Source organism: Pholis gunnellus (genome assembly GCF_910591455.1).
Source record: "Pholis gunnellus genome assembly, chromosome: 1".
NCBI classification, from domain to species: domain Eukaryota; kingdom Metazoa; phylum Chordata; class Actinopteri; order Perciformes; family Pholidae; genus Pholis; species Pholis gunnellus.
Window position 1 is genome coordinate 7,859,431 of NC_136528.1, and position 27,892 is coordinate 7,887,322.

At 44.7% G+C, this 27,892-nt stretch overlaps 2 protein-coding genes across 3 annotated transcripts; one reads left to right on the plus strand and one right to left on the minus strand.

The window, feature by feature from the left end:
- Positions 1-386: 386 nt before the first annotated feature.
- Positions 387-7,744, minus strand: traf6 (TNF receptor-associated factor 6). 2 transcript variants are annotated; one of them, XM_079186683.1, is made up of 8 exons: positions 7,692-7,744; positions 6,233-6,552; positions 5,962-6,112; positions 5,357-5,515; positions 5,171-5,242; positions 4,853-4,930; positions 4,434-4,751; positions 387-2,985 (listed from the first exon to the last, which is right to left on the minus strand). In XM_079186683.1, exons 2-8 carry the CDS (start codon positions 6,550-6,552, stop codon positions 2,380-2,382), a joined length of 1,704 nt encoding a protein of 567 aa, XP_079042809.1. In that variant the 5' UTR covers positions 7,692-7,744; the 3' UTR covers positions 387-2,379. The 2 variants fall into 2 exon arrangements, with proteins under 2 accessions (XP_079042809.1, XP_079042808.1); XM_079186682.1 differs by having other exon boundaries at positions 7,588-7,725.
- A 232-nt stretch (positions 7,745-7,976) lies between these two features.
- ttc17 (tetratricopeptide repeat domain 17) lies at positions 7,977-22,380 on the plus strand (the record flags this gene model as incomplete). Its single annotated transcript, XM_079186668.1, has 25 exons — positions 7,977-8,147; positions 8,716-8,805; positions 9,104-9,273; positions 9,415-9,526; positions 10,930-11,061; positions 11,221-11,330; positions 11,458-11,605; positions 12,664-12,803; positions 13,211-13,371; positions 13,561-13,673; positions 13,861-14,013; positions 14,258-14,373; positions 14,558-14,711; positions 14,856-14,927; positions 15,350-15,574; positions 16,224-16,443; positions 17,953-18,072; positions 18,379-18,680; positions 18,787-18,940; positions 19,062-19,182; positions 19,294-19,453; positions 20,510-20,593; positions 20,845-20,964; positions 21,060-21,203; positions 21,307-22,380. 25 exons carry the CDS (start codon positions 7,977-7,979, stop codon positions 21,436-21,438), a joined length of 3,624 nt encoding a protein of 1,207 aa, XP_079042794.1. The 3' UTR covers positions 21,439-22,380.
- Between the last annotated feature and the right edge of the window lie 5,512 nt (positions 22,381-27,892).

Consider the following 27,892-nt stretch of genomic DNA (forward strand, 5'->3'; position numbering starts at 1 on the left):
AAAGTGTTTTCTCAAATGTCTCCCTGGTTTTTGAGTGTTGTGGGGACTTTTGTTCTATATCTTAATAAACAAATTCACTAAATCCCTCTGGTTATACGGCATCATGTTGTAAGACCAGACTTCTTTTATTGTATCTTTCTTAAAGGAAATAAGTTCCTTTAGGGCAGCTAAAAGTTTAACATTTTGGTTCCTTGGTTGGAATGGAAAGAATGCATAAATGAACATCTTAATGTAGGGTTCAAGTCAGCAGAACACATCTGTTACACATTACAGTGAAAGTGAGCTATTTCCATCATTATTGGATAATATAATAATAATAATTTAATTGTTAATCATTTTTTACACATTCATATCACTTTGAATAATACAAGTTACAGAAGGAGAAACACATTTTAAAAAAAAATATTTATTACATCATGTAAAAGGCTTAACTGGCAGCATATTGGCTTAAAATAAAGACACCGACTCATGATGTTAGATTTATGTCTGCTGTAGAATTATCGGTTCGAGGTCACATTAGGAACTTGTGTGAAAGGCATCATGAATTCTGTCAAAAGTGTTAGTGACCAACATGCACGGCAGTAATGTAATGTGCATAAATCTGCAGGGGTGATGAAACCGTGTACACAGAAGCTCCATGTTAAAAAGCAATGTGTTGTCTTTTTTTTTTTTTTACTGATGTCACAATGATGCCTTAAGAAGAATACAGTCAAAAGAATACACATGAATGTGTTTCGCTATTCCTTACAATGGCCGTGCTTAAAAGTTCCCTGTGGGTATTTTTGTATAAACACATACAAATATGCTGTATGCATCGTTGAGGTGGAACAAGTGAAACATTTGCGGAGCAGACTTTCGAATATTTTGCATTGTTTCCAAATACCCATACATACACCAACTAGTAGTCTTGTTCTTCAACCTTTGCTTGAACATTACCAAACTTCGTGCCATGTTACCGCCACAAAACATCCAGTGTACTACCACGAAACCGAGGGATGTCATGTAGCCCTCCTTCTGTTTGATGAACATGATCAGACATGACATCATACTTCTCAGCATCTTGTGTCCCCCACAGATATATTAAAAGAAATAGATACCAAATTCTAAGATAGAGCTCTATATTCATTCTAATAAAGGTTGCACACCCGGCGCATACACAGAAAAAAAATGTCTTTGGCTGTGAAAGGCATGTAAATAAGATGTTAGAGCTCTTCCAGATGTGTTATTTTATGTATATTTGCATACACGTGGATCCTTGTGTCTGCTAGTAGAGAATGAGGTAAAGACAAATACAACGGAGAGGATGCTCGTAAAATATTGCTCCATAGCACTACTAGTGGGCAGAAATAAAACTCCACAGCGGTATCTTTAAAAAGGTGCTAAATTTCAAATTCAGTGCATTTCTATGATTGAGGGTTTGCCTCCACGTGGCTCTCATCATGCCGACGGCTGAGTCAACGGCTATCAGGTAGCAGTGCTAACAGCGCTGACCTACAGTGTTTACCTGCGGGGGAACCGGAGGGTGGGCGTTACTCTTCGATGACAATGCCAGCGGTTGAAAAGGGCATTTTTCAGCGGTATTCGCTAGTATGAGTGCAGAGTGGCGGCCATGAGCTAGCTAGCCAGCGGTGCACGCTCCAACAAGCACGTGCACGCGCGGCCGGACCGGCTACGTAAACAAAGCAGGAGATGCTCAGGTTACCTACCACTACTACCACACACACACACACACACACACACACACACACACACACACACACACACACACACACACACACACACACACACACACACACACACACACACACACACACACACACACACACACACACACACACACACACACACACACACACACACACACACACACACACACAGAGAGGGAGAGCGACTTCACTCGCTTCATTACATCTTTCCAGAACAAATAATTGTCTGCTGCTATATTAACGCGCTGAATTTCAAATTTTGCACCTTTAACATTCAGTGCTGTCTCCAACAACCAGAGCAGGAGCGGAAAGTCTTCAGGCAGCAAGTGCACATCTTAAACTGGTGATGCCGAGCTGATTAAAACGTACACAAATTGAACTTATGAGGCTCGCTAAATGTTGGTACCATGTGGGTGACTATGTACATTTCAGATATATTAAAAAGGATCGTACCGTTTATATTTATTAAAACAAACATCACAGACATCTAAAGGTTGGTGGACAAATAAATACTAGCATGCTTGCAGTGTCCAAATTTTAAATGAGTGTGAACATCAATTTCTCTCCTCCTGATGTCCATTAATCAGAATGAACTGAGCAGTATCTAAACACTGGGACATGTGCTGTGCTGACATCTCGGCATGATGGTGATATTATAGATACGAGTTTGACTTTAGTCCCTCGAAACCGAGGCCTCGGGTCCTCTGGGCTGCACAGTGGGTCCGTCACGGTGAAGCATATTGTCAAGACGTGGCGTCACCTCACAGCGGATGAGCAGAGTGTCATCTTTAACAAAGGCTCTCTGACTCAGCTGATGCAGGTGCAGGAAGGTGACGTAGCCGAATCCTTTGGGGTTGCGCTGGATGACGGGCTTCTGGAAGGCTTGCAGGTCTGGTTTGGTCTCCATCAGCTCGACGTGGTGCTGAGCCTCGGGGCCCTGGTCCAGGATGGCGAGGCGGATGGTGCCCTGGAACGGCCAGCTCAGCTGCCCGTCGAATGTCCCTTGCATGGTGTGGACAAAGAGGGAGATGAAGTTGGAGCAGCGCGGGGCATTGGGGGTCTGCAAGTGTAAGCGCAGGCACAGCTTGTAGCCCGGACGGCCCGTGTAGAAGCCGGGGCTGTGCTCCACCACCGGCAGGCCCGCCTCCTGGTTCCGCAGGTGGGCGGAAAAACCTCTGAGGCGCCAGACGAAGATGCCGTGACACTGCTGCGACTCCAGGTCCTTCACGGTCTCCTCCAGCATCGATACTCGGCGCCTGAGCTCTGCCAGCTGGCCACCCTGTGGAGGACATGGGACGATGAGTTTAACATGACTGCGTGTTGTCGTCACAGGAGGTGCAGCAAGTTAGCTCCATCCGTGTCCACACAGGATGCGTTCAGGGACAGTACTGAGTGTAGGTCACCTGTGTTTTGGCAGCACTCAGAGAACACGACATCCCTTTAAAAATGCCCCCCTGAAACTCGGTTCTAAACGGGAACCGGTTCTAATTGAGTGAAACTCTGAGTATTGCTAAGTTCTGGAGTTAAACGGTTCTGCTGTCTGTACGAGGAGCGGAGTTGTGCTTTACTCTGACACCAACTCAGTACAGCGTGAGACACACATCATGGCAGAGAGAACAAAAAGATCCAAAGTGTGGCTACATTTTACTCCTGTAGATGCTTAGAACTCTCGTTGTATCAAATGTAATAACACCCTCACAGGTACGGGAGGCAACACCAGCACAACTTTAGGCTTTAATTTTATCACAACATTAGGCGAACAAGCAGAACAGAAATCTGCAGAAATTCACATTTTTCTACTGTTTGTCGTGCAGCCGTCCGTCCTCGTCCACTGCCGGTAACGTTAGCGTTGATAATAAAAATAGTTTAATCAATGAAAGCTAATCACTGAGCTAATTGTTTAGCTGCGAATGTATTTTATAGATTTGGGAACTTTTTGTATCGCTGCTCAAGAAAGACTATTTGTTCACATACAAAAATAACAAACCAATGTGATTCTTTTCTTAATGAATTGTCTTTTTTTCTCGCAAAATAATCAAAAAGAACCGATAAGAGTATCGCTAAGGAACCGAACCGATAAGAGGACAATTCACGCGTGTAAAACGAAAGAACATAGACGTGAAGCATGAACAGTAAGTTTGGGGGTCCTCGTTACGAGGGAACATCGTGAGAGAAACAGAAGTGCTGAAAAGGCGCAGCTCGCTCCTGTGCAGACACACAGTTCAAACGTCTGTGCTCAAACAGACAGACAGAGAGCAACTGAACCTTCTGGGAAAAGAAATGGAGACACACCAAAAATATAACTCTGTGATTTGATGAAGGCATAAAACATCACGTACTTTCACGGGAGCTATATTTTTCTACACAGCAGGTTTGACATCTCCTCTTTCACACTTTACCACCAAATGACTAATAAAGAAATACAGAATATAGAAGTATCCCTTTATGTACAGGAGCCACCGAGTACCACAAGTGTTGATTTTTGGTTTGTCTTTACCTTCTGAAAACTACCAATTAGTTCTGCATTAGCTCATAAATTATCTATTATATTAATCTAATCAGATAGTATCAATCTAATAACTGGAAGTTAAAGTCATTGATCTGTTATGACTTCATATTCAATTTCTGCAAATACATATGAGAGACCCAAGACATGACAAGATGCATCACAAACTGTGCTCACAGATTCTGTGATGACACATAATTGTGCTCATGGGCGTCCTTTACCTGTGTTTCCTTTAAGATGATGAGCTCACGCAGCTGGTGGTCCTGCTTCACCAACCGTCCATCCATCTCCCGGAGCCTCTGAATCTCCTCACCAGGCTGACTCGGCGCACAGTTGCCGCCCGCAGCTCCTCTGGGCCCACTACAGGCCACTGCTGATGCTGCAGCCCCTTGATCCTCGGAGGAAACGTAAGGTCCCAGCGTCCACGGGGACTTGGGCGTGGTGCCGTTGAGGCTGAGGCCACGAACGAACTCGGCCATGTAGCGCATGTGCATCTGCGTGAACTCCTGCATGTGCTGAGCCAGGTTGTGGCGCTGCATCTGCAAAGAGGCAAACCGCTTTAACGGGCGCGCAACAGACGGAGCACTCAACGATCGTTCTTTTTCGACGCCGTGTCGGAGATTTGGATCCGATCACCTACCCTTTCCTTACACCCGAAGGTGCTGAAGTTGCAGGCGATGGGTGCTTTTGGACAATCGGTGTCACAATGAGACTCAATCTGAAACAAAAACATCATCAGCTTAGCTTCACTTATACCTAGTTATGCAAATCAGGATGTAACGGATGTCAAGAGGGAACTCTCTTGGAAATAGCTAACTTCCTGTCTCATGCAGAAAACTATTTAAATGTCATCAAATGCACTGTGTGTGGACTTATTGTTCCCCATTCCTGTTAACAGAAGTTACCTTAAATGATTAACTATCCACACCTATAAAAATGTACCAGAGTTACAACTCACCTGGTCTCTGATGAGATCCATCTCGCAGTACTGGCACGTCACGCTGGCGAAGGGACACTGCTGCTCGTGAAGCTGAAGGGGCAACCAAAACAGACTGTAAGGAGACTAATCCTCGCTGATTCTCCGATGAGAGCTATTCCGGAAAAAACGGCAAGAGGAGCAGTTAGATAAGCGAGTCCACATTACCTCTCTCTCCTCATAGCAAAAGTCCGCCACACAATCTGGACAGGACATGGGTCTCCTTTGGCACTCCACAGTTTTGTGCTCCTCAAGGTGGCTCTTTCTCACCGACTGCTGGCACTGTGAGCAAGGCTCGGTGGCAAACTGACACCGGGCCACATGATTCTGGGGGAAGGGGGGGGAGTAAGACATCGAAACAATGCAGTTAATATTGTTCTGTGGCGAGACAGCAGTGGTCCAATTTCATCGTCCACGCCAGAGGAAGATTGCCGTTTCTGTACTTGGCACCTGACGCAGTTTTTATGCCAAAGCAAGGACGCAGAGTGAGAGGATATGTTGGAATTAAAGAGAAAGAGTCTGTGTTGACAGGGGGAGAGACGCGTCTTCTTGAGTACAAGTAGTGATGGATCAACCATAACTGACCACAATGAGCAATACAGTATCAACATCCAAGTAACCACAATGACCTAAATATATATTAAATCACACCACCATGCTATTTCAAATTCTGGCTTTTTAACTTAAATTTCCTATTTCCTGTATATATATATATATATCTTGTTTGAGCTGCATTCAAAGCCAGAGGTGCGTGTGAATCTTAAAACGCTCACCTCTAAATGCCGGAGCTCCATTTTGTTCGCACAGCCGGAGTTCGGACAGCGAACGGTCAGCGATAGAATCTCACGTTTGGCAAAATTATCGGGAAACAACTGGTCTTCTGACAGCCTTTCGTTGTCCACGGGGCACCTCTGTCCTGTGTCGCTGTTTTGCAAGAGAGGCAGGAAAGCGTTAATTAATACGGCAGGGACGTGAGCGACATGTTGCATCATTTCGACACACGCACGGCACATATGTTTTTTAGGGAGCTGCACAGTAGCATACCGAATAGACTTCTCAATGCAGTTCTTGCAGAAACGGTGACCGCAGGGTGTTTGAATGGCATTCCTCAAAGCCATGAGGCAGATAGGGCACTCGTATTTGCTCTCTAGGGACGGGTCAAACTCCACATCGTAGCCCTGGACGGGGGCAGGGAGGCTGGTGGAGGTGCTGTTGATGAAGGTGCCAGGGCTCTCTGACGGGCTGAGGAGGGATTCCTGTTCCTTTTCCAGCATCGCCAACGCGCAGCCGGACATCTCTCCACCGACAGCTCCTTCATAGCTGTCCTCCTGCAAACCTCCCTTATTGCTTTCAAAGGAAGCCATCTGTGGAGAGTGACAAACATTGGATATCAGGGTGAAAGTCGCACATAAACCAAGGCATTTGTGTGTAAATGTTCCTTATTTTTCAGAGTTGGCATCGGTACTGAAGAAAGCTCAGCACAGACTTTCCTATTCAAGACAGATGGAAAGGTTTTGTATCACAGGGTGGTGTGTTGGAGCGACTATCGAGAGCATTGCAAGAACAGCAACACCTCAAGAAAACAGCTGGACAAAGTGGCTTAGAACTGCATCACAATCACAAGCCAGACGCTGTTATCATTTGCTGAAATTAACACCATTTAAGCTACAGAAAAAGGGACACAGAGCTAATTTATTGTTATTTCATAATCCTCTACGATAAGACAGATAGTACACACCATGGCTGCTTTATGGTGCTAATCGTGTGTGAAATGCTTCATGGCTGCCAGCAAAAGGGATTTTCATTGTTGAATAATCGATTACTTTTTGTTTCAAACAAGTTTCCTGTTTCAGTTGTGAGAGGTGAGGTCATGTGACATCTTGAGGTTTCGGTTTTATTTTTGTTTTCTAATAAAAAAAATGGCAATGCATTGCCAAATTAAATATTGAACTTGTGTTGAATATATTTTCTGATCATGAGGAAGTATCCTGAGGATTTGTTGCTTAACACACAATAATATCAACACAATTACAGTGCAGCCATGTTAATGTAGTACCTGTGTAGCTACCACATGCATTATACTGTTACATGAGCTAGCGTTACTCTCTAAAATGAGGTACAGCTATAACGTTACGCCCATAATGGGAAGTAACGTGTAAAGTCATTCTTTTTCACAGTAAGCATGCCTCAACATCCAAACAAAAGTGTCACCCAGCTCATACTGGGGACACCGTTGCAAACTATTTCCATGGCAGACACACTATGACACACAATGAATAGCCTCGGCAGTGTTGTCACTTGATCTAGTAGAAGTTTAGTCATGCCCCTGGATGCGGAACTGCAACTTTGAACCTTAACTTAGGTGTGCTAAAGAACGATTAAGAGAAAAAGATACTGACCGAAACAGCAGGGACGGCAAACACGCATCCTCTTCAGCAAACAACGGCGTTCAAGTGCTGACTATAAGCTGTGAAAGTAGATACTATTCGTATATAATACCCACCTTTTAGCCCTTGAAAATGTCTGGAACCTTTTTTCGTTTCTACAGAATTTCCTGTTTTTCTTTTCCAGACGTCATCAATGGCAACCTGTAGAGTTTTTTTTTTCACTTGCGAACGGTTAGCGCCCCCGTGTGGCCGGAGGCTGCACTTACCGTTGCCACAGAGCAAAAACGGCAACCTGTGTAGTTTGTATGTTTTTTTGCCACTTACGGACGGTTAGCGCCCCCTTCTGGCCGGAGGCTGCACTTACCGTTACCACCACAGAGCAAAAATGAGACAGGAAAAAAATGGCGGACCTCAGGAATATCTGTCCTGAGTCTTTGCCCCGTCGCGTCAACTATTCGCGAAAAACGTCATTTCAGGGGAAGCTTTTCATCCTTCTCTGCGTGCTTATAGTGGACTCCGGAGGAGCTACGACCCACTGGGTTGTCACAGAGGATGGAAAAATCCAACAACAAGTATGACAGTTTATCGCTAGCTCATTGACCTGCTAACGTTAGGTGGCTAAGCTTGCGAAGCTATATTTGTTAGTGTTAACGGTAACGTCTATGGTTTGTCAACGTTAATTGTAGCCGTTAAATCGGATCGCAACAAGACTCGTTTGCCAGCTTTAGGTGATGTTACATACAGCGAGACAAGTGGCATTAAATATAATGTTGTTTGGCTAAGTCGGTTAGCTTCCACTAGCTAACATTACCTTAAACCTGACGTTATCGTAAGGTGTGTTAGGTCAAGATGACCGATATGTCACAGGCCCATGTTAACGTCGCTTATTTATTGCGCTAACGTTAGAGAGAACGTTAAGTGTCGGTTGGTGACAGCTGCCATCAAACTACTAGAGACAAAGACAGTGTTGATGTTAATATTACATGCTTTAGGGCTCTAATATGTTAAGTTTTAAAGTTGGAAAAGGCTATTTCCAACATGACTAGCTATAATCATTTGCATCTATTGTCATATACTTGTATTACTCAGCTGGTTGATTCGCATTCACTGGGATTGACATGAATATTTTCTTTTTTTCAGGTTGACTCACCTTTGAATCTGAAGCATCCACATGATGTTGTGATTTTCATGAGGCAAGAGACTCGTGTTAACTACCTCAAGAAGCTGGAGGTGTGTGTGTGTCTGTGTGTGTGTATGTGTGGGTGTGTGGGTGTGTGTTTGTTTAATTTAATCAGTTTCTTGTGCAAAGATGTTGTCAAAGTGTGTTTCTTTTTGGGATCTCATTCTGGCTAATGAGTTTCTTTCCTTCAGTTTCATTTGTGCAGAAAAGCGACAACAGGGGGTGGAGCATAAATAGCCTTTTTATCGCTACTTTATTCATTGAATACCATTACCTACTCTTGTCAACTGTCCATGTCTCGTGCTTATTGGTCTTCACTGATTGCTCTCCTTGGCTGTGGTTGAGCAGAAGCAGCTGGTGGCGCAGAAGATCCACATTGAGGAGAATGAGGACCGAGACACGGGGCTGGAGCAGAGACACTACAAAGAGGATGCAGACTGTGTCATGGCTAAGGTTCCCCTGGGAGACCTGGACCTCTATGATGGCACTTATATATCCCTGGAAAGCAAAGACATCAGGTAAGCTCTCCTCTGTGAAACACGACAACATTCTTGCTATGTCGACAGTGTTTTTGTAAAGTGGTTAAGGCATCATTTAGATTGTGTTTAGAGTAATTATATGCTTATGCTTAAAGAGATGTTTCTGCCCTCCTCCTATAGCCCTGACGACTATGTCGATTCCCGGTCAGCTCTGCCCCCGGATCTAGAAAAGCCTGACTGTGCAAAAGTGTTTGAACTACCTTATAGTATCCATGCTTTCCAGCATCTCAGGGTGAGTAGGAGCTTAACCTTTAGCTTGGTGGATCTGACATGTTACAGTTTCAGTGGGAAATTATTTAAATCGTGTAAGAACAGACACATACAGGAGAGAATAATATGTGTGACGAGTAGATACACACACACACACACACACACACACACACACACACACACACACACACACACACACACACACACACACACAAGCAGACGGACAGAGATTAGCTCTGTAGAAAGCAGCAGAGGAGCAGAATCACTTGTTTACCTGTGTGGAGAAATGTGTGTGTGAGCAGCCAGGCTACTGCTTGCGCAACTATTGACACAGCGCTGATGTTTTGCAACTCTTCGGCGTCCAGTGTGAACCTGGCGTAACCGCTTAATGGGAAATGCACTCTAAAGGCCTGAGGCAGCTGCATTTAGATATGTCACATCCCAATAATCCAGAGCTGAAAAGAAGAAGAGCTCAGAGGGAAGCTGGTTTGGCTTCAGTGAACAAAGCTTCTGTTGCAGTTTATCAACAAGGTTGTGTGTGTTTTTAAATATGAATCTATCATCAGGACAGTCATATTCTGTCACCATTTTAGCATTAAAAATTGACTGTATCTGAAGGTTGCATTCAGGTCACATTTTTCTTTGAGGACAGTGGTGTTTGAGGGCAAGTAACAATAAATAAAGTTCATATTTTGTAATGGTCAAATTGGAAAAACCCAGATCACTTCGCCACATTTCTTTTAATCACCCAACATTGACGGCGCCGTCGTCATCCCCTCAACCTAAATCACCAACCTTGACCCCACCTACTCGTTCCTGCCTCCCTGTGAACCTGATCACCAAAACAGCCTTTTTCCACCTACGTAACATTGCCCGCCTCCGACCTTCCCTGTCACTACTTACTGCTGCAGAAACACGCACGGTTGTACTCACCACACACACACACAAGGCCCTCAACAACATGGCTCCCCTCCTACCTGCTCCAATATCATTTTAATTCAGAAAGGCCCTCAAAACACAGCTCTTCAGACTTGCCTTCTCCGGTTCTTTTCTCACATTTTATTCTTAATCTTTATCTATCTTGATTGAATAGTTTTACTGCTTGTTTTATATTTTATCTACAGTATGTTAAGCCTCTTTGAGAGCTCTGAAAAGTCCTATAGATCTGATGTATTATTATTATTTATTGTCTTAACTTCCTTTATCAGGTTAAGAGTCCAGTGGGCGCTTACCAGTACATTATATTTGCAGATATATTGAAAGTATGTACTTTGGAAGTTGCTATGCTGTTTATGTAGTTATAAAAAAGTACTTGAGATTTTCATTAAGCCCTTCTGTCAGCTGAGGACATTGATGCTCTGCACACAACAGAGATGTAGCCTTTGTGTGACCGATCACGTAAAGCTGACCTTCTATCTCTTCCAGGGTGTGCAGGAGAGGGCGAACTTGACCTCCCCACTGCTCTCTAAGGAGGATCCCATTTTTAGTTCACTGTCTCATAAGCTGGGCCGCAGTGTTGACGAGGTGGGCCATCGCATCCATCAAGAGTTACTGAGGGTAAGGTCTGCCTGTACAACTCCCTCACTACACTAATCACATATCCATTAGTCAATGCAGCAAAACAAAGAGTCTATAGAGTCCTAACAGTTGGAAGTTAGTCCTTCCAAGTGGTTCAAATAGTGTGCGTGTGCACATCTTTCTGATTGTGTGTTCCAGAATTCATCATCCTGGGTGCTGTACAACATGGCGTCGTTTTACTGGCGCATGAAGAACGAGCCTCAGAGGGCGGTGGACTGCGTGGTGCGTGCTCTGCATTTCTCCCCGAGGTACTGTCGACACCGCAATATTTTCCTGTTTATGGTGCGAGACTGCTCACAGGTGTTCACGTTCTCATACTGTGTATGTGTGTGTGTGTGTGTGTGTGTGTGTGTGTCTGTGTGTGTGTCCTTGCAGGGAGCACAAGGATGTAGCCCTGGTCAACATGGCCAACATCCTGCACCGCGCCCATTTCTCGGCAGATGCTGCTATTCTTGCCCACGCTGCCTTGGACCTTACGTCAGATCTGTTTACCAGCCACTACACCTTGGGCAACATTTATGCTGTAAGTCAAAGACATGTGATACCACTGCAGTAGACACGTGTGTATTTAAGCCACAGACGTGCATCTGGTCGTCCGTTCAGTGTGGTTTCTTTAACGGGATCACAGCTACTGCTTCTGTAGTTTGTCAGTACACTGTAGTTAATTGAGACTTGGTTAAGTAAACTGTAGTAAGCTTTCGTTCCTGTTCTTTCTCTCTGTTACTACATTAGCTCACAGGAAAGAAGATGGTGGCAAATGTATTGATACTGATCTTTGCTATCTCACCATCTGTAGTTGACCTTTGGGGTTCCCATAACACCAACGAGACAGCGTTCTGCTCCTAGCATATTCTTTTCGCACTGGTCATTATACATAGAAGATGCAGCGTATTGCCATCCAAGACCCATCAATAACAAGACTTTTATACTTGTGTAGGGACTTCATTCATCTCTATAAACAGACTCTGCATTCATATGTAGAATCTCGAGGCAATGGGAGAAGATTTTGGTTTTGAAAGCGTTCTGGGTTCCCGCTTTTGTAGTCGTTGAGGAGTGTCGACCAATCACGTCGGAGAAGGCTTTGGTTGAATGCAGGTAAACAGTCCGTGTGGCGAAAAGAGGCAGAACACACGAAGATGGTTTTTATTGGTTTAAAATGAGCTCGTAAACTGGCTACTTGTAAAACAATCAGGTACACTTCGTCTCCAAACTCCAGCTCTGGTCTTGTATCTCAAGTTGCCAATCTGACAGTAAACAATGAGCAGAGCACAGAAAAGGAAGTCTTGGCCCAGATATCTACTGGCTACACTGGAACCCCAAAAAATGTATCGCCTTTCCCCCAGAGGCTTGTTATTGTCAGACCATTAGAGAGATTAATCGCCTTTATTTGACTAAACTCATATTTACATCACACTTCTCTTTGAGTCCCTACAGCTTCCTACCAGTTGTGTGTAGTCCTCCATATATATATATTTAGTCGGCGACGTTCTTTTAGTTTGAGTACAGTGGGATTTCTCCATGAAACAAATCACTGTTTGACCCCCGCTGTGTCCGTCTCCCCTTCTCTCGCTGTCTGAACAGATGCTCGGGGAATACAACCACTCGGTGCTGTGCTACGAGCAGGCGCTGCAGGCCCAGCCGGGCTTCGAGCAGGCCCTGAGGAGGAAACACTCTGTGCTGTGTCAGCAAAAGCTGGAGCAGCGCCTGGAAGCCCAGCACAGGTAGGCTGGCGCTCGTACGTTCACTCTCTGAAGGTACTCCCAATGATATATGGTCACGACTGTGAGGCACCAACAAGAACAAACTTTCTGCCTCCCAGTATACCACACGTTTGATCCTGGGTTAGGTTATCTGAGAAGGCATTCTTTCTTTAATCCTCCTCTCTCGTTCTTTTTTTTTTAACAGTTCAGTTTAAAAATTTGAGCATTGACCAGAACAATTCTTTACAAAAGCATTTTTTGAAGCATATTTCTGTTTGGTTGCATCAGTCAGTATAGGGGAGAGTCTGTGTTTGGATTTACAGAAACGTCTCTGTAGTTGTAGGGTGGTCACGTGATGGGCTTTATTTTCCCTGCTACGCGTTGCTGCCTGTCCTGTGTTTGCCTTCCTCATTGTCCTATATCTTCAGATCCCTGCAGCGGACACTGAACGAGCTGAAGGAGTACCAGAAGCAGCATGACCACTACCTTCGCCAGCAGGAGGCGCTGGACAAACACAAGCTGCTGCAGGAAGAGCAGATCCTGCGCAACATTATCCACGAGACCCAGATGGCCAAGGAAGCCCAGCTCGGTAAGATGCCATGCACATAGATCTGACAACACTTGGAGGCGTCTTATTGTGTATCATAAGAAAAGAAAAGCTCATCGCTTTAGCTGGTCAAGAACGAACATGTCGGCTGTGATTTAACAGGCTAAATATGAAAAAGAAAGGATATATATATCAATTTTGAAAAAGCGTGTGTGTGTGCGTGTGCTCCAGGGAACCATCAGATGTGTCGGCTGGGTCAGCAGCAGCGCAGCCTCTACTGCCCCTTCGACCTGCCTGTGCGCTACCACCGAGGCGATCTGTTCGAGCATGTCCACTATGTCCAGGTGAGTCTCTTCAGATATTACATTGTACTTTGTGATGGTCAGCCCACGTTATTCTCCTGAGATCCCATTTCACTTTCAGCGGATATTTATCAATTAAAGCAAACAAAACGGGAATATTACCAGTGAAAGAAAAATCTCACCTCAGCTTCTGTGTCTCAGTTCTGTCTGTTTCTCTCGTTGTTCACAGTTTGGGGAGGAGGTGTCGGTGGCGTCCAGCGTGGCGCTCGTATCGGAGCGCAACTCAAACCAGACGGCAGCCAGCCCCCAGCTGCACCCGTCTGTGTCCGGAGACCAGGATCCTGTTGCTGCTCTCTGGGGCCGCCAGCAGGATTACACACAGGCAAGACAGAGAACTACAGGGATGGTATTACACCATCAAATCAACCCAAAAGGACAAGTGGCAGAGGACTCTGAAACATTAGAGCGATTTGAAATTGTGAACCAAAGATTACAGAATCCCTGCAATTATCATTTGTGTTACTTGTATACCCGCAGTAGTGAAATGGACAAATATACAATCTCTGATGAGAATGGCAAGTGGGGATATTTTAAATGTGTTCGTTACTTCTGTGTGTTCACTGTAGGACACGCAGAAGAGGTTGTGGCCTCAGAGGACCGACTGTGCCCACGAGTACCCGAGTGTTCCCCCTGCTCACCTGCTGCCAACCTACTACCTTCCCCCTGAGACACAGGGCCTCGGGTCAGTTCACCTTCCTGGATGGGGGGAGTGGGGGTGCATAGTAGCAGCATAGCTCCGTTCCATTTGAGGTTGAAGAATTTGAAGATCAAGTTGGAAAAGAGTCCGCTTGTGCGACCAGAGTTACATTTGGAAAATTACCACGTAAAAATAACTTGTGCGATTTTGTCTAATTGTGTGTATTCAGCCCAGTGGCGATTCTCCTCTACGGGAGCAGCAGTCCTCTGACGGCAGCTCTGCCAGACTGTGGTCCCGTCCCCCAACCGTATCCAGCCCTCCTGCCCGCCTCGCTCGACTGGCCTCTGGAAGAAAAGACGCTTCCAGATCCCTCTGCCTCCCAGGTCTCTGTCTGCCTCATTATTTGTGTGTGGAGATGGATGCACACCATGTGCAGAATGTTAACAGAATTACTATGCCCGGCCTCCGTATGTGGAACTGTGCAGAAGAATACCCAATCATTGGTATTACTGTGTGTGTGATCACAGGTACTGCAGATACGTAGTGGAGGATGGACGCTGGAGCAGATCGGCTCCAGAATAGCTCAAGCTATTAAACAAGTAAGAGGGCCATGTTTTTAATTTCTCCGACACTTAACTTAGCAGAAGCTGATGTGAACTTCTGCCTGTAATAATAATCGCATAATGAGCGAAATGCTCGCGTTGTAGAGCCGGGCAGAATGTGAGCCTCGGTGCAACACCAGCAGGCTGAAGCGGACAACACACGGTGGAGTTCAGTACAGAAAGGATTTTAATCCGCTTCATTTTAGCCCAAACCGGTCTATTAAGATATGCTCGGATCAGCTCCGATACCGGTATTTAGGATCGTGTTGGGACATCTGTGCCAGTTAGTGAGACAATGCACACATTAGCAAACTAGAGTCGTCGTGTTGAGAAAAAGAATCCATTAAATCTCACTTTTGAGCATTTGATTATGAATCGTCTGAACCATCTTCAGCGCTAACAGACGTTTGTTTGTGTAGGGCGCCGTGCCCCGCTGGCTGCTCCACAATGAGGCGGCTCTATTCTGGCGGGCCAAAGGCAATGCCAGCCGTGCCCTGCAGTGCCTGCGCCAAGTGTTGAGCTCCGCCGCACCCCCCCACCGCCACTTGTCCCTCACCAACGCTGCTAACCTGCTGCTGCACCACGGCTTGACCACCCACGCGCAAACGCTGCTGGAGCAAGCGTTGGCGATCAATGCATCGGAGGTAAAGGCACATCGGCACACCACCTGCTGGGTTTGACCCTCCGAGAGGTCGCACACATGCACTGTGTTACATCTGCTTTACAGTTCTGTCCACCGTATGGGGTACACATAGTACACGTGTGTGTTGACAACAACAAGCAGTCCAGTCAGTCAGTCATGGCTTGAACGAGATCTGGAGATCGAGAGAGAAGACGATGAAATTAAGACACAATACTGTTCCTTTGAAAGCAGTGTAGGTCTTTATTCAAATGTTCCAATTATTAAACAAAGTGTACTTAATCCAAAGTCATCACCAGCAGCACAAGAACTCAAAAGATACTCTGCCTTGAAAACCAGTTGAGCAACATTTTATTGCCACATCATGCCCAAACTTTGCTGTCCAAGCACATCTTTTAATGGCCACCCACTGTACCCTTTTGTCACTTTGAGGCATCCAGCAGTATATTGTGTCACTTCACAAATCACTCATCATTTCTAGGTGGTTCTATAAACAGCAGGTAGAATATATGTAGGAGCCGGAGCTGCTAAAGTGCACGTACGTTGCTTTTGTCCCTTTTATCTGTTATAGGAGAAACATCTATCTGCTCAAGCTGAATGTGAGTGTCCACGTATGTTCCCCAGCAGCTAATGTTTTTGTTTTGCCCCCTCAGCCCCACTCCCTGCTCAGCATGGTGAGCGTGCAGTTGGCTCAGGGCAACGTCACAGGTGCTCTGGCTTTGTTCCGCCACATCCTGGTGACGGCCCTCTCCTCCTCCTCCTCCTTCTCCTCCTTTGCTGGCTGTGAGCAGTGTCGCAGCAGCCTCCCTCTGCTGCGCTGTCTGCAGTTCTACCCCTTCCTCTACAATCTGTCCCAGCGACAGCCCTGCTCACGTAAGTCAATCAAATGCACACTGCCTCTCTCCTAACTCCGAATGTTACTTACTTAACTTTACTACTTACAAGGGGGGCACTCCCAGGTTTCTGTTGGAGCATGCAGCTAAACTGTTAACTAAGATTTAGGGATTTGGAGACACTGTTGGGAGCTAAACCAAAGGCCTAACGATTGCATCATTAGACTGTGAGACCGAGAGTTTGTCAACACAAACTTCTTTGTAACAAACATGCAGGGACAGAGCAGTAATACTCCTGTAGCTGTAGCAGAAAGATAGCTCTACCAGCTACCTGCATTGAGCTGTGAACACACACACACACACACCTGTCCCCTGAAGCTGCAGGAGTAGCCGTGAGAAGCAAGTAGTATGTTGCTCTTCTCATGTGAATAGAGGCCGCACCTTCTTCTTTGTTCACATCACTGGGAGTGAAGAGAAAAGTGCTTTGAAGTGGAGAAATTTTGCCACTCAATAATTTAGACTGCAGAAAATAGCTGATGCCAAATTTAGAATGGTCTATATTTTACTCTCCAAAGCTAAATATTGCTCCCATAAAGCACGGCGGCTACATGAGGTCGCATAAGCACTTAGAAAACACACCCCCACCTCAACGTTAGGGCAAAAGGTTTATATACACAAACCTTTCTCGTGTTACATCTCATGGTTGCTGCAGGTATTGCTGCAGTCAATCAGGTGGTAATAATTTGGGCTCTCTGTCTTTTTAGGAAAAACAACATTGTACATATTCTGGGCTAGAAGCCAACTACTGCAGTTGAAAAATAGCCCCACGGGGTTAAATGTTGCGCCATCCGTGGTGTCTCTTGCACCTGCACAGCTGTTTTCATGGGTCTCCTCCACGACTCCTTTTAAGATTGTGACATCCAGTAATCAACTGCTCACATCGAATGTCTGTCTAGCTGTAGCCGTAGTTATCTGAGCTTTGCTAGAGTACATTCAGACCGTGAATGGAGTCAGCCGAGTGGAGAGAGAGAGAGAGAGAGAGAGAGAGAGAGAGAGAGAGAAGCTGAAGGGACTGATTTGTTTGTTCCAAAATAAAAACAAACCAAATATCCAAATATAAGATGCATCACTTTCTGTCCAGGAGAGAATTGTTCCCAAAGAAGAGCGAGAGCAAAAGCTTTCATGGTCTAGCTTTAGTTTAGTAGTAGTAATAATAAGAACCACATTTATATACGGAAAGTTGAAGGTTACTACTTTAATTCAAAGTAAATATCCAAACTGCCTTAGTAAGTTGTCTGCAGTAACATTACGATTACATAACATCCCTCATAAGAGTGGGCTGATTGTTCAAGTCTCAGAATGGAATACAATAATAAAAATACATTGTTATTGTTGTTTTTTGTCACCTGTCTTCTAATGAGTCTTTCTTAATCAGTTTGATTATAGATACGTACGTTTCATTGCCAGCGATTGAGCGCCTGCTGCAGCTTTCCCACCACGGTAGTGTTTCGATAATAAGTGTGTCTGAAACCTGACTTGTGTTGATCAGAGGGCGCTGCCTGCACGGCTGAGAAGGACCTCGGGATACAGCTGGAGGAATGGGAGGCCAGCGAAGACAAGCAGGACGCACCGGCCATTTCTGCCATGGAGGACTCCCTGCTCTTTGAGAGTACGAATATGATTTAGTGACGCATCCAAATATCAAACTTCATACAATTCATTTCAACGATTGCCAGCATGATCTCTGGCTCGTTTATTCAGTCGGCGATGTCCGTTAATGGCGTCGTTATCCTGAGTTAACTGACTAAATGTCATTGAGAATAACGCCACAACCGTCTCACTTGTCCGTTAATTTACCGCTGTGAGAAATATCATTATCAGGCTCTAATGGGGTGTTTCTCTTCTGAACATTTTTGCTAAGTGCTCCTGGAGCTCGACACCGCTCGTATTTATTCTCTTGTTGTTCCCTCTTCAGAGGTTATCTTGGACAGCAACGGGTCAGGTGAAGCAGCTGGACAGCAGCGGGCTTCTCCCTCGGCCTCCGGAGCGGCTCAGATGCCCACGCCATTTGGCGGCGGCGGAGGAGGAGCGGAAGGGGAGGAGGAGTGGCAGCTGAAGGAGGACCTGATAGGGGCTTTTGAGGGAGCGCTGGATGTCGGGGGCAAGCGCGGGGACCTGCGGGGTATCCGGGTGCTAAAGAACGACCGCGTCATGGGCGCCCGTGCCGGTGGCGGGCCCTGCTTCGGAAACTGTGAGGACGACGAGGGAGCTGAGTGGGTACGTGTGCATGCCCGTCCTTTTATACAGTATGGAATCACCAAAGCATGTGAGATCTGGGGGACTGGGGCGCTCGCAGCCGAACTGAATGGCTTTCGTTCACCAGATCACCTTCCAGGTGAAGCGGGTGAGGAAGGCTAAGGTGGACGGGACGGAGAGTGTTGCGATCAGTGATGACGGCCAGAGCGGGGAGTCGCTGCCTGGAGGACACTCTGTGTTGGAGATAAGCGGGCCGACTATCCCATCGCCTGGCCCTGCAGGTAACACATACACCTGCATTTCTTTTCTTCTTTTACAACAGCATGGACGCAGAAATACAACACTGAGGTGCTGGACAACTGAAAGAGATGTCTTTGGTTTTGTTTGTGTGTTTCTGAGCAGGTCGCTGGAGGGACTACACAAGTCTTGGCTGGCCGGGGCCGGAGGAGTGCCAGCGGACACGAAGGGTAGACCTCACCACTGTAGCGAGCACCTGGTTGGCTGTTTCCGCCAAGAACATTGAGTAAGACTCTCACTGTCCTGGTCACATTCTCACCTTCCATCACAGCATATCAACAACCAAAAGAGAGTAAATCCTGTTAGTCTTATGTCTGATTTTTCCCTTTTTTTCCAGCATCACAGAGCACATAGACTTTGCCACTCCTCTCCAGGAGCCAGCTGCCGAACCTTTATGCAACGCCAACCTACCTGCCAGTATGCACACCCTCGACCACCTGGCCGGGGTGGCCAATCGGGCCGCCATCCACTACACCGGAGAGAGCCAGCTGCGTGAGGTAGGCCCAGGCAGAATGAACATGCACACTCTTCTCCTTCTATACGCAAACCGTATGTTACAACAGCAGCGTCACTGTGTGGTCACAATGATAAAGAAACAGAATGACAAATCAAAACCAATGTGAAAATGTTGAACATGCTCATCCAAGAGTTTTGGTTCCACAGTAGGGAGGTGGAGATGAAGTGGTTTTTACCATAACCGTGGCTACACAACGTCACAGTTCTGTCGCTCACCGTTGAGAAGAGGAGCTGTAGAAATGTCACAGGGAACCCATATTCCAGCCTTGCGTCCTCCTCAAAAGCTCCTACAATTGATAGTGTGGGAGCATTTTAGATATCTACTAAATGACCGGGGAGTTGTTGTAGAAGACGGATGACCAACTTGCAAAGTGTGCAGTTGAAAAGTGACCGGAAAGTGGTGTCCATGACTCAGAATATGTTCCAGCATCTTCAAGACAATCAGCTTCATGTCAAAGTCATCGAGGCAGAAAAACACTTAGTTTAAAGTCTGCCGGGAGAAGTTCACAACATTTACTTTCAGGATGCTGCGGGAGATTATATTACCTACTGAGGAGGACTGTAGGTGGGGCGCTCTCTCGCTCTCTTTTGCTCTTTTGCTCGCTCTCGCTCTCGCTCTCTTTCTCTCTCTCTCTCGCTTGCTCTCTTTCTCTTTGTCTCTCTCTCTCTCACGCTCTCTTTCGCTCTCTTGCTCTCTTTGTCTCGCTCTCTTTTTATTCTTTATTTTCTGTATAGTCTATTCCCATATAACATTATAAAAGACTTCTAAGTAGCCACATGTTACAGTATAAACACTAATCAGATATAGCTGATGATGATCATAAATATTTTGGTTCATTAGCTATATTACTAATATATTAAAAGGTCCAGCAGGGTACACACAGTAGTTCATCTGAATTAATAGAACATGCTCAAGGGTCATACTGATGTAAAATCACTAGAGAGTTCTACACTGTAGAAAGACTGACGTGATTGACAGACTGTTATTAAATGATCAGCTCTTAGGTAATAGTCCCATGTGTGTCTCTGACCTCCAGGTCCTGCAGAACCTCGGCAAAGATAAGTTCTCTCCTCAGTCCTTTGAGCAGGTGGGAACGCGCATCGCTAAAGTACTGGAGAAGGTAAGAGCTCTCACATCTCGAAGTTAAAGACGACCTTTTGTATTCAAACAATGCAAGTTTTTCTGAATATAGGTTTTTCAGAAAATGAAATAATCACAGCCATTATTTCTGCGAAAATCTACTCCGAGGAAACTGGCGAAATGCCAAGAATATTGAAGTAGAAGAAGTAGATTTTCTGATATCTAAAGAGGCAATGAGCATATTATTCGTGTTTTTACTGTACTGTTGATTCATCGTTTATCCTCCTCCAGAATCAAACATCATGGGTGTTATCCAGCATGGCTGCACTGTACTGGAGGGTGAAAGGTCAAGGCAAGAGGGCCATCGACTGCCTGCGACAGGCCCTCAACTACGCCCCCCATCACATGAAGGCAAGTTAGACTATCAGCAGGTAACCCACCTGCTACTTGTACTGAACAGAAGATTGTTTTGAACATGAAAATACATTCTTTGTTTCCTGATCCAGGACGTGCCCCTCATCAGCCTGGCCAACATCTTCCAGAACGCTCGTCTGTGGGAGGACGCTCTCACAGTCGCCCGCATGGCGGTAGAAATCGCCCCGCACTTCGTCGTGAACCACTTTACCCTCGCCAACGTCTACATCGCAATGGTAATGGCTGCTATCACGTTTTCTATGACTGTCTGAACGTCCTTTGGGTTTTCAGACGTCCTGATGGTGACGTGGTTGTTGTGTGTGTGTGTCTCGACGACAGGAGGAGTTTGAGAAAGCCATGCGCTGGTACAAGTCCACGTTGAAGCTGCAGCCCGAGTTCGCCCCTGCCAAAGATCGACTGAGAACCATTCAGTGTTACCTGCTCACCAAGAGGGAACGCCGTCAGCCCTGAACCACCGAGCCAGGAACACCCCTCCGTCATGCGCGCGCACACACCCACACACACACACACACACACACACACTCACACTCACACTCACGCACACACCAGATAACGAACACTCAAGACAGACACGCACCCATCTGAAGGCCGCAGATAAGTAGCACAAAATAAAAAGTGCAAGAAACTTAAACGTGGTTAAAGGTGAGGTATCAAGATTCATATCAGTAGAACCTGGGTTCTAACTCCCCATAAGAATTACGTTTGAAACATCATCTGTAGATAATTGTGCCCCACAACTTATACGTCAAATGCAGGACCTCTTGTTCTCTAACAATCAAGAAGTTAAGATTGTCGAGAGTTTTTTTTCTTCTAGGTTCCACAAAAAATGGAAGGCGAATAAAACCGAATAAGGTTCGCAAATTCCAGTTAATTCTTTTGCAACATTTAGATTTCAGTCTGTGCTAATTGGAACACACATCGTCATTTCTTTAAGACATTTTAGCATTTTGGTACATGGAGGTGGAATAATAACCACAGCCTGGAGATGGCGCCATGTTTTATATTTGAAATGAAAAGGATGATATTCAGCATTTGCTGAAGTCTTTTGCTGGGATGGTAAGGAAAGCGTCTCTCAACTCAGAGGTTAAAGGAGTTCAAACTGAACAGTATATGCCCTCACTGTTTCTGCTTCATAAAATGGATGGGAATTCTTAATTCTTGCACTTTCTTTTCCAATATCATTCCTATTTATATGGGACCTAGAAACTTTGATTTTGCTCCAAGGTAATTTAAATACAAAAGAGAGGAACTACAACATGCTAATACATTTGCTTCTTAACTTATGGAAGTCATAAGGCAGAAAAAAGGTTTTGCCATTGACCATCTATTAAAAAAAAAAAGTGGAATCTGTATTTAATGTACAGTATTAAAGGCAGTGTGTGGATTTCATTAGTTCATTTCTCTGTGTCAATTATTTGCCTCTTTGGAAAATGTGTACAGAAGTGTGTACTCCTTGAAGTAAGAAGTTGTAGCCTTTCTCCATGAACACTTAACAACCACACTAAATGAATCCTTGATTGAAAACCTCTTAACATTTTAAAACTGGCCAAATGGTGGCACTGTTTGACTTTTTAGCCACACTCCTGAGATCAACACCTACAATCTCTCCCTCTCTGTGTGAGTGCCTAAAATGCGTTCTTTATCGGGTTAAAAGTCAATTTTGTGATCAAAAACCAAAAGCAGTCCAATTTGCAGCAAACCGCCCCCCTTTTCATCAGCTCTGTAATGACTGATCCATATTCAAACGTCCAAAACGTCTGTTTTCACACCCAAACGTTCAGCTTAATTTTTTTGATAGAAGGGAGAGTGTTAACACTTTATAATGGTTTTCATTTTTTAAGTTACAATGGTAAGAAAAAAACGAGTTGTGCATTGAAATTTAGCTTTTCTTGAATATAATTCATAAAATTGATGCGTTGACAACTTAAGATTCACATGTAATTATTGCTTCCAGGTTCACACAACTCTGGTCTTTGTAGATCAATTTGGAAAATAGATGAACATCTTCAGACCAGCAGTGTATGCACTCAGCATTACTTATATAGAAAAAAACAACAACTGGGCTGTATGCAGGCAACCGGCTCAAAGTTGTTGTATCATACAATCTTGTCAGAAACAAAATGAAGCTCGCCAAGCTATTGCAGCTATACCGGTCACCCAAAATGTAATGCAGAATGCAAGATTAGCCAGTATTATTATCCTCTGGATGGAGATAATGATAATTAGAAACGTAAAAGCTTCGTAGTTTTGCAACCATACCCCTGTTATTTTGTTTTAGCTCTTTACAAAACAAAATGCTTCCACACAGCGTATAATGCAATAAATGTTGGAGAAATGAATTAAAACCTTTCAGTTAAAAGCTGTTCATTTGAATAAGATGTTGCAGATGCAGCGTGAAACATCTTAGAACAAAGATGGAACAGTGTGTCCTCAAAGAAGTGCATCCACATAGTATCCATGCAAAACAGCACTTCTTTCCCTCCTCCCTGCTGTGTTTTTTTCCCTCTAAATTGCAATACCTAAAAATGGCACAAGCACAGCGCAGCTGGCTATTTTTAGAATCCTGTAAAGGAACAAGATGGTTGCAGAGGAGCTGAAGTGTATGCACAGTCTCCTATAAATACAAGCACAACACATGAGAGGGCAAATTTGCTGCTACACATTTCCCGCCCTTCTCCTTCAGATTCGGTACCGCTGAGGACAAACGGGCTGCTGCATTGCTAATGGACATTATTTATTGTTAGCCCCCTTGGTCTATTCCCGTGCGGCCGAACACGCTCCGCGCTCTGTTTTGGAATGTTTCTCAATGAATAATTGACCGGAGTGGTATTTTTTGAACGGCCTCGTCTTGGGTGCAGTATATAAATAGCTCATGTGCAGCAAAGCGTGCATGGATTTGTCAGGGGCGTTAGGCCTGGGAGTAGGAGCCCTGTTATGTAATAGGCATGTGAGTTGGCACACCATGGAGACACTGCATTGAATGTGTGTGTGTGTGTGTGAGTGATAGTATACTCACTGGGAGTCCTTTGTTAAGTCTGCTGCAGCTGAGGCAGCTCATTTTTTTACTGCGTTCATTAGAAACTTACGTGCACCTTTGAAATTTTGAAATAATATACAGCTACATGATACTGCTAAAGCAAATCTGGCGATCTTAAATTCATCAATTGCATGTTAGTAATAGTTAAATAATCTTTTTTTGTGCAGTGGTAAAATCATTGTTATTTAGGTGCCAGACAAACTCGCTTCTGAATAGATGCTAAAAGGTCATTTTCAGGTCGAGGAACATTGGAAGAAGTGGGCAATGTTTTGAGGTTGTTCTGATGCAAAACTTTTGATGCACAATCCCACGTTGAAATTTGTTATTGCGTATTGTGTAGATATATTTGGCTCGGCGCTGCTGACTATAGTTACACTGGATGGATGTTGATGCAACGTATTACATAACGATAGTGAAACTCCTTCATCGACGTGAGAAGAGATGACTATTTTAAAGACACTGAGACTGAAAGAGTGGAGGAAGATTAAAAACGTCAGTTTATTTAAATGTCTGTCATTCATGGCGTAGACTTCCAAACATTTGCATGTATTGTATTACCATCTGATGTTAGACTAGAAGATTTCTCAGTTGCTGTAGCTAAATAATGCTGGACTGATTTGAATTGTGGTGTGTCGTATTATTATTTTCTAAATATCAAAAGAAAACAATGTACTGCTTCAACCAATACAGGGATATAATCATGCAATATGAGAAGAATGTGAAATACACAATAATAAAACAAGTAGACAATAGAAAGAAACATGCAGATGGCTTTTGCAGCGTGTTAAAAAGGCAATAGTAGAAACATGTTTTCTCCATTGGAAGGGCATCCAAGATGGCATTTCATCATGTTTTCTCCACTGGAAGGGCATCCAAGAAGGCACTTCATCATGTTTTACATGTTACTTTACCTCGAGTCCACCAGTATGTAAGTTCCTTTTTCACGTATCAACATGCATTCAATCTGGATATATACACACCATGATAAAATGTCATCATACTTGTTTTATGTACAAAATAAATGGACAGTTCTGATCTAGATTTCTGTGGTTGAGGTTGAGGATGTGCATCTGAAGATCTCAAAGTCCATAACGTGAAGTAGAATACTAGTGTGGCAATTGAAATCAATTTTCTCCACCATTTGCCCTTCGTGTTTTGTCAAGAATTCATCTAAATACTGCACTAGTTCACTAGACATTCATAGAGCAAGCATTGTCTTCTGCTAGGGTGTATTCACGGGGGATTTACTGGCCGTTTATTTGCAGCTCAGTGTAATAAAAATATATTTGCCTTGTGGGGACAATAGTTCTCACCGCCATTAACACCGAAGTCCCTTCTTGTCTCCCCTCCCTCTTTACTGTTACTTTTCCTGCAGCCTCAATCAGTCTGGTTCCGTGGTGATTACTATACAGGTCTTTAAGTCTGAAATCACTCCTGACTTTGTTAACTGCTTCACTGTTGCTTTAGTACCATGGACAGCTCCGAAGTAATTCCACTATCTCCACAGCATTCAGCTGTGCCACTGAAGTTACACACCCGTTCATATGATAGGGGACAGAAGGAAAGAAACTACTTCTTAGAAAGTTAAGCGACCACGAGCCTGGAGTTCTGCTGAAGGCATTGTCATTGTGGAACAGACCACTCACATCTTTGTTTTCTTCTTCTTTTAAATATTTTTACATTGCACATCTTACATCTGTTCTTACACCTGTTACACCAGGATTATGTGCACAGTTGTAAGTCAAATACCAGATCAGGTAAAAGCAATTCCTGAATCTTAAACAGGAAATGTTGTCACCTTGGAATGAGCCTTTTATATCCACATACAGAGCGGATTCTCTTCCCGTAGCCGGACACCATTTTTCTACAGTAGCCCAGAACGGACAAACCAAACACTGGCTTTGGAAGAGACATTCTCACATCTTTCTTGGCATATAGGCTTGGCACACGGGAGAAGTTTCAGTTGGTTGCAAACTGCAACCTCGCCGCCAAATCCTACACACGCTGCACCTTCAATACCTTGTTTGTGAACCCTCCATTATCAATGGCGTGAAGGAGCTGCAAGGTAACTTCAGGTAGTCATATGGAAGACCTCTGAGTGCCTATCATCCCTCAGGGATCACAGACCCTCGTAGTTATAGTCAACACCGAGGTTCACTGGTCTGTGAAATTTATTATACACAGGCTTGATTATTTTAAACATAAATTATGTTTGCATTTATGCATTCATCTGAATGTGAAATAACAATAATGCATCAATTGTTAATACAAGACAACACAAAAGAATAAAGATGCAATGCCAAGGAAATCCTCCTACAGGTTGCAGCTTTAATGAATGAGACAGCGATCTCATTCTTAAAGAGACACATTGATAAAGAGGAAGAAAACACAATCTGACGAGGATGGTTTTATATTTCTTGTTGTGGGGGAAACCAGATCCAGCCTGCTTCTCCGCCTGGAAGCAGCCCCCCCCCCCCCCCCCCCCGTGTTTATGTTTTGCCCTCCTCGTACAGTATAGTAGGCTACCCTGAGCTATACAGAAACCCGCAGCGCCGGGCATGTGGAGTATGGGAGTTAAAAATAGCATCATCGGTCGGCCAAGCGCCGCTCCGTTACTACGCGTTTCAGCATTCTGCCCTGTGCGAGGGGGGGGGGGGGTCTGCAGGATCGAGACCGCGGCAGCCTGTAACGAGCCTCCTGCATCATCACACTCTTGGGCCACACTTATGGGTCCGCTGGAGGCGTGAACCCGAACCCAGAGTGTTTTAACCCACCTTTACAGAGTCGATGTTTGAGGGGGGAAAACCATCCGCATTAATCGGATGTTTGGTGTCTCAGTGTGGCCAAATGGAGCTCATAATTCCCTCCACGTTGTATTATGTGTGTAACATGCTGTAGGGCCGATACGTCTTTGCTTCCAGTCCTTCTTTAGCCTATCCTCTGCTATTTTACATTTTTTTCCAGCGGATGTTTCATTGGACCATGGCTGGCTTTTTTGTTTATAGTTTTTTTTTAGCCACCGTATAGACAACGGGAGCTCCTGCTTCCACCTTCAAAGTGGGAGATTCTCCACCTGACGTCAATAGTGACTGACGCATTCTATTCTATCACAGTCTATTTCATTATTCTATTTATTTGGGGGTTCTTTAAACATAAAAGCAGGCTGCGTAAAAAGAATATGCAATAAGCTAAAAAAAATACAAAATACAAAAAAAATAATAATTGTAGCTTCGTGTGAGCATTTTAATCTTTGATTTTTGATAGGTCGGGGGCGGCTCTGTGCTCGCGCGCGTATGAGTGTGTGTGTGTGTGTGTGGGGGGGGGCTTTCAGCAGCAAATCAAAAATTAATAATAAGCTAAATTCTGCACACTTTCCGTGACTCCGTCAAAAAATCCGGGCCGTGCGGTTTTCCACAGCAGCATCATTATTAGGGAGATGCTGCCGCGCGCGCGCATTCGTTGTGCAGGGGAGGGCGGGAGAGAGAGAGAGAGAGAGAGAGAGAGAGAGAGAGAGAGAGAGAGAGAGAGAGAGAGAGAGAGAGAGAGAGAGAAACAGAAACACGGGGAGCTCGCGCCCGGTTCTCAAACGCTGCACGCTCGAAATTCCTCCAAGGAACCTCTGCGAGCTTTCTTTTTTTTTCCTTTTTTTTTTTTCTCATCATCACGCGCGAGCTAAAAATAGAAACGGGGTTGGATCGTGATCCAGAAATAGATAGGGGGCATCACTCCTATAAAAGGCACACCATTCAAGAGTACAGTGTGTGCACAGTTTGAAGAAGCGAAAAGCTATAGAGCGCGTTTTATGGAGAAAAATTGCCTTTTTCTGTCTCTTTTGTTGGTACTACTTTTCGTGTTTTTTTAAAAGGA

Bases quoted from the DNA above. Each gene is read 5' to 3' on its own strand.
- traf6 (XM_079186683.1), bottom strand. From the start codon at position 6,552: ATGGCTTCCTTTGAAAGCAATAAGGGAGGTTTGCAGGAGGACAGCTAT. The intron at 5,516-5,961 runs GTGAGCGTTTTA...CCCTTCCCCCAG, and splicing joins TGGAGCTCCGGCATTTAGAG to AATCATGTGGCCCGGTGTCA. The intron at 5,243-5,356 runs GTAATGTGGACT...TTGCCCCTTCAG, and splicing joins TTTGCTATGAGGAGAGAGAG to CTTCACGAGCAGCAGTGTCC.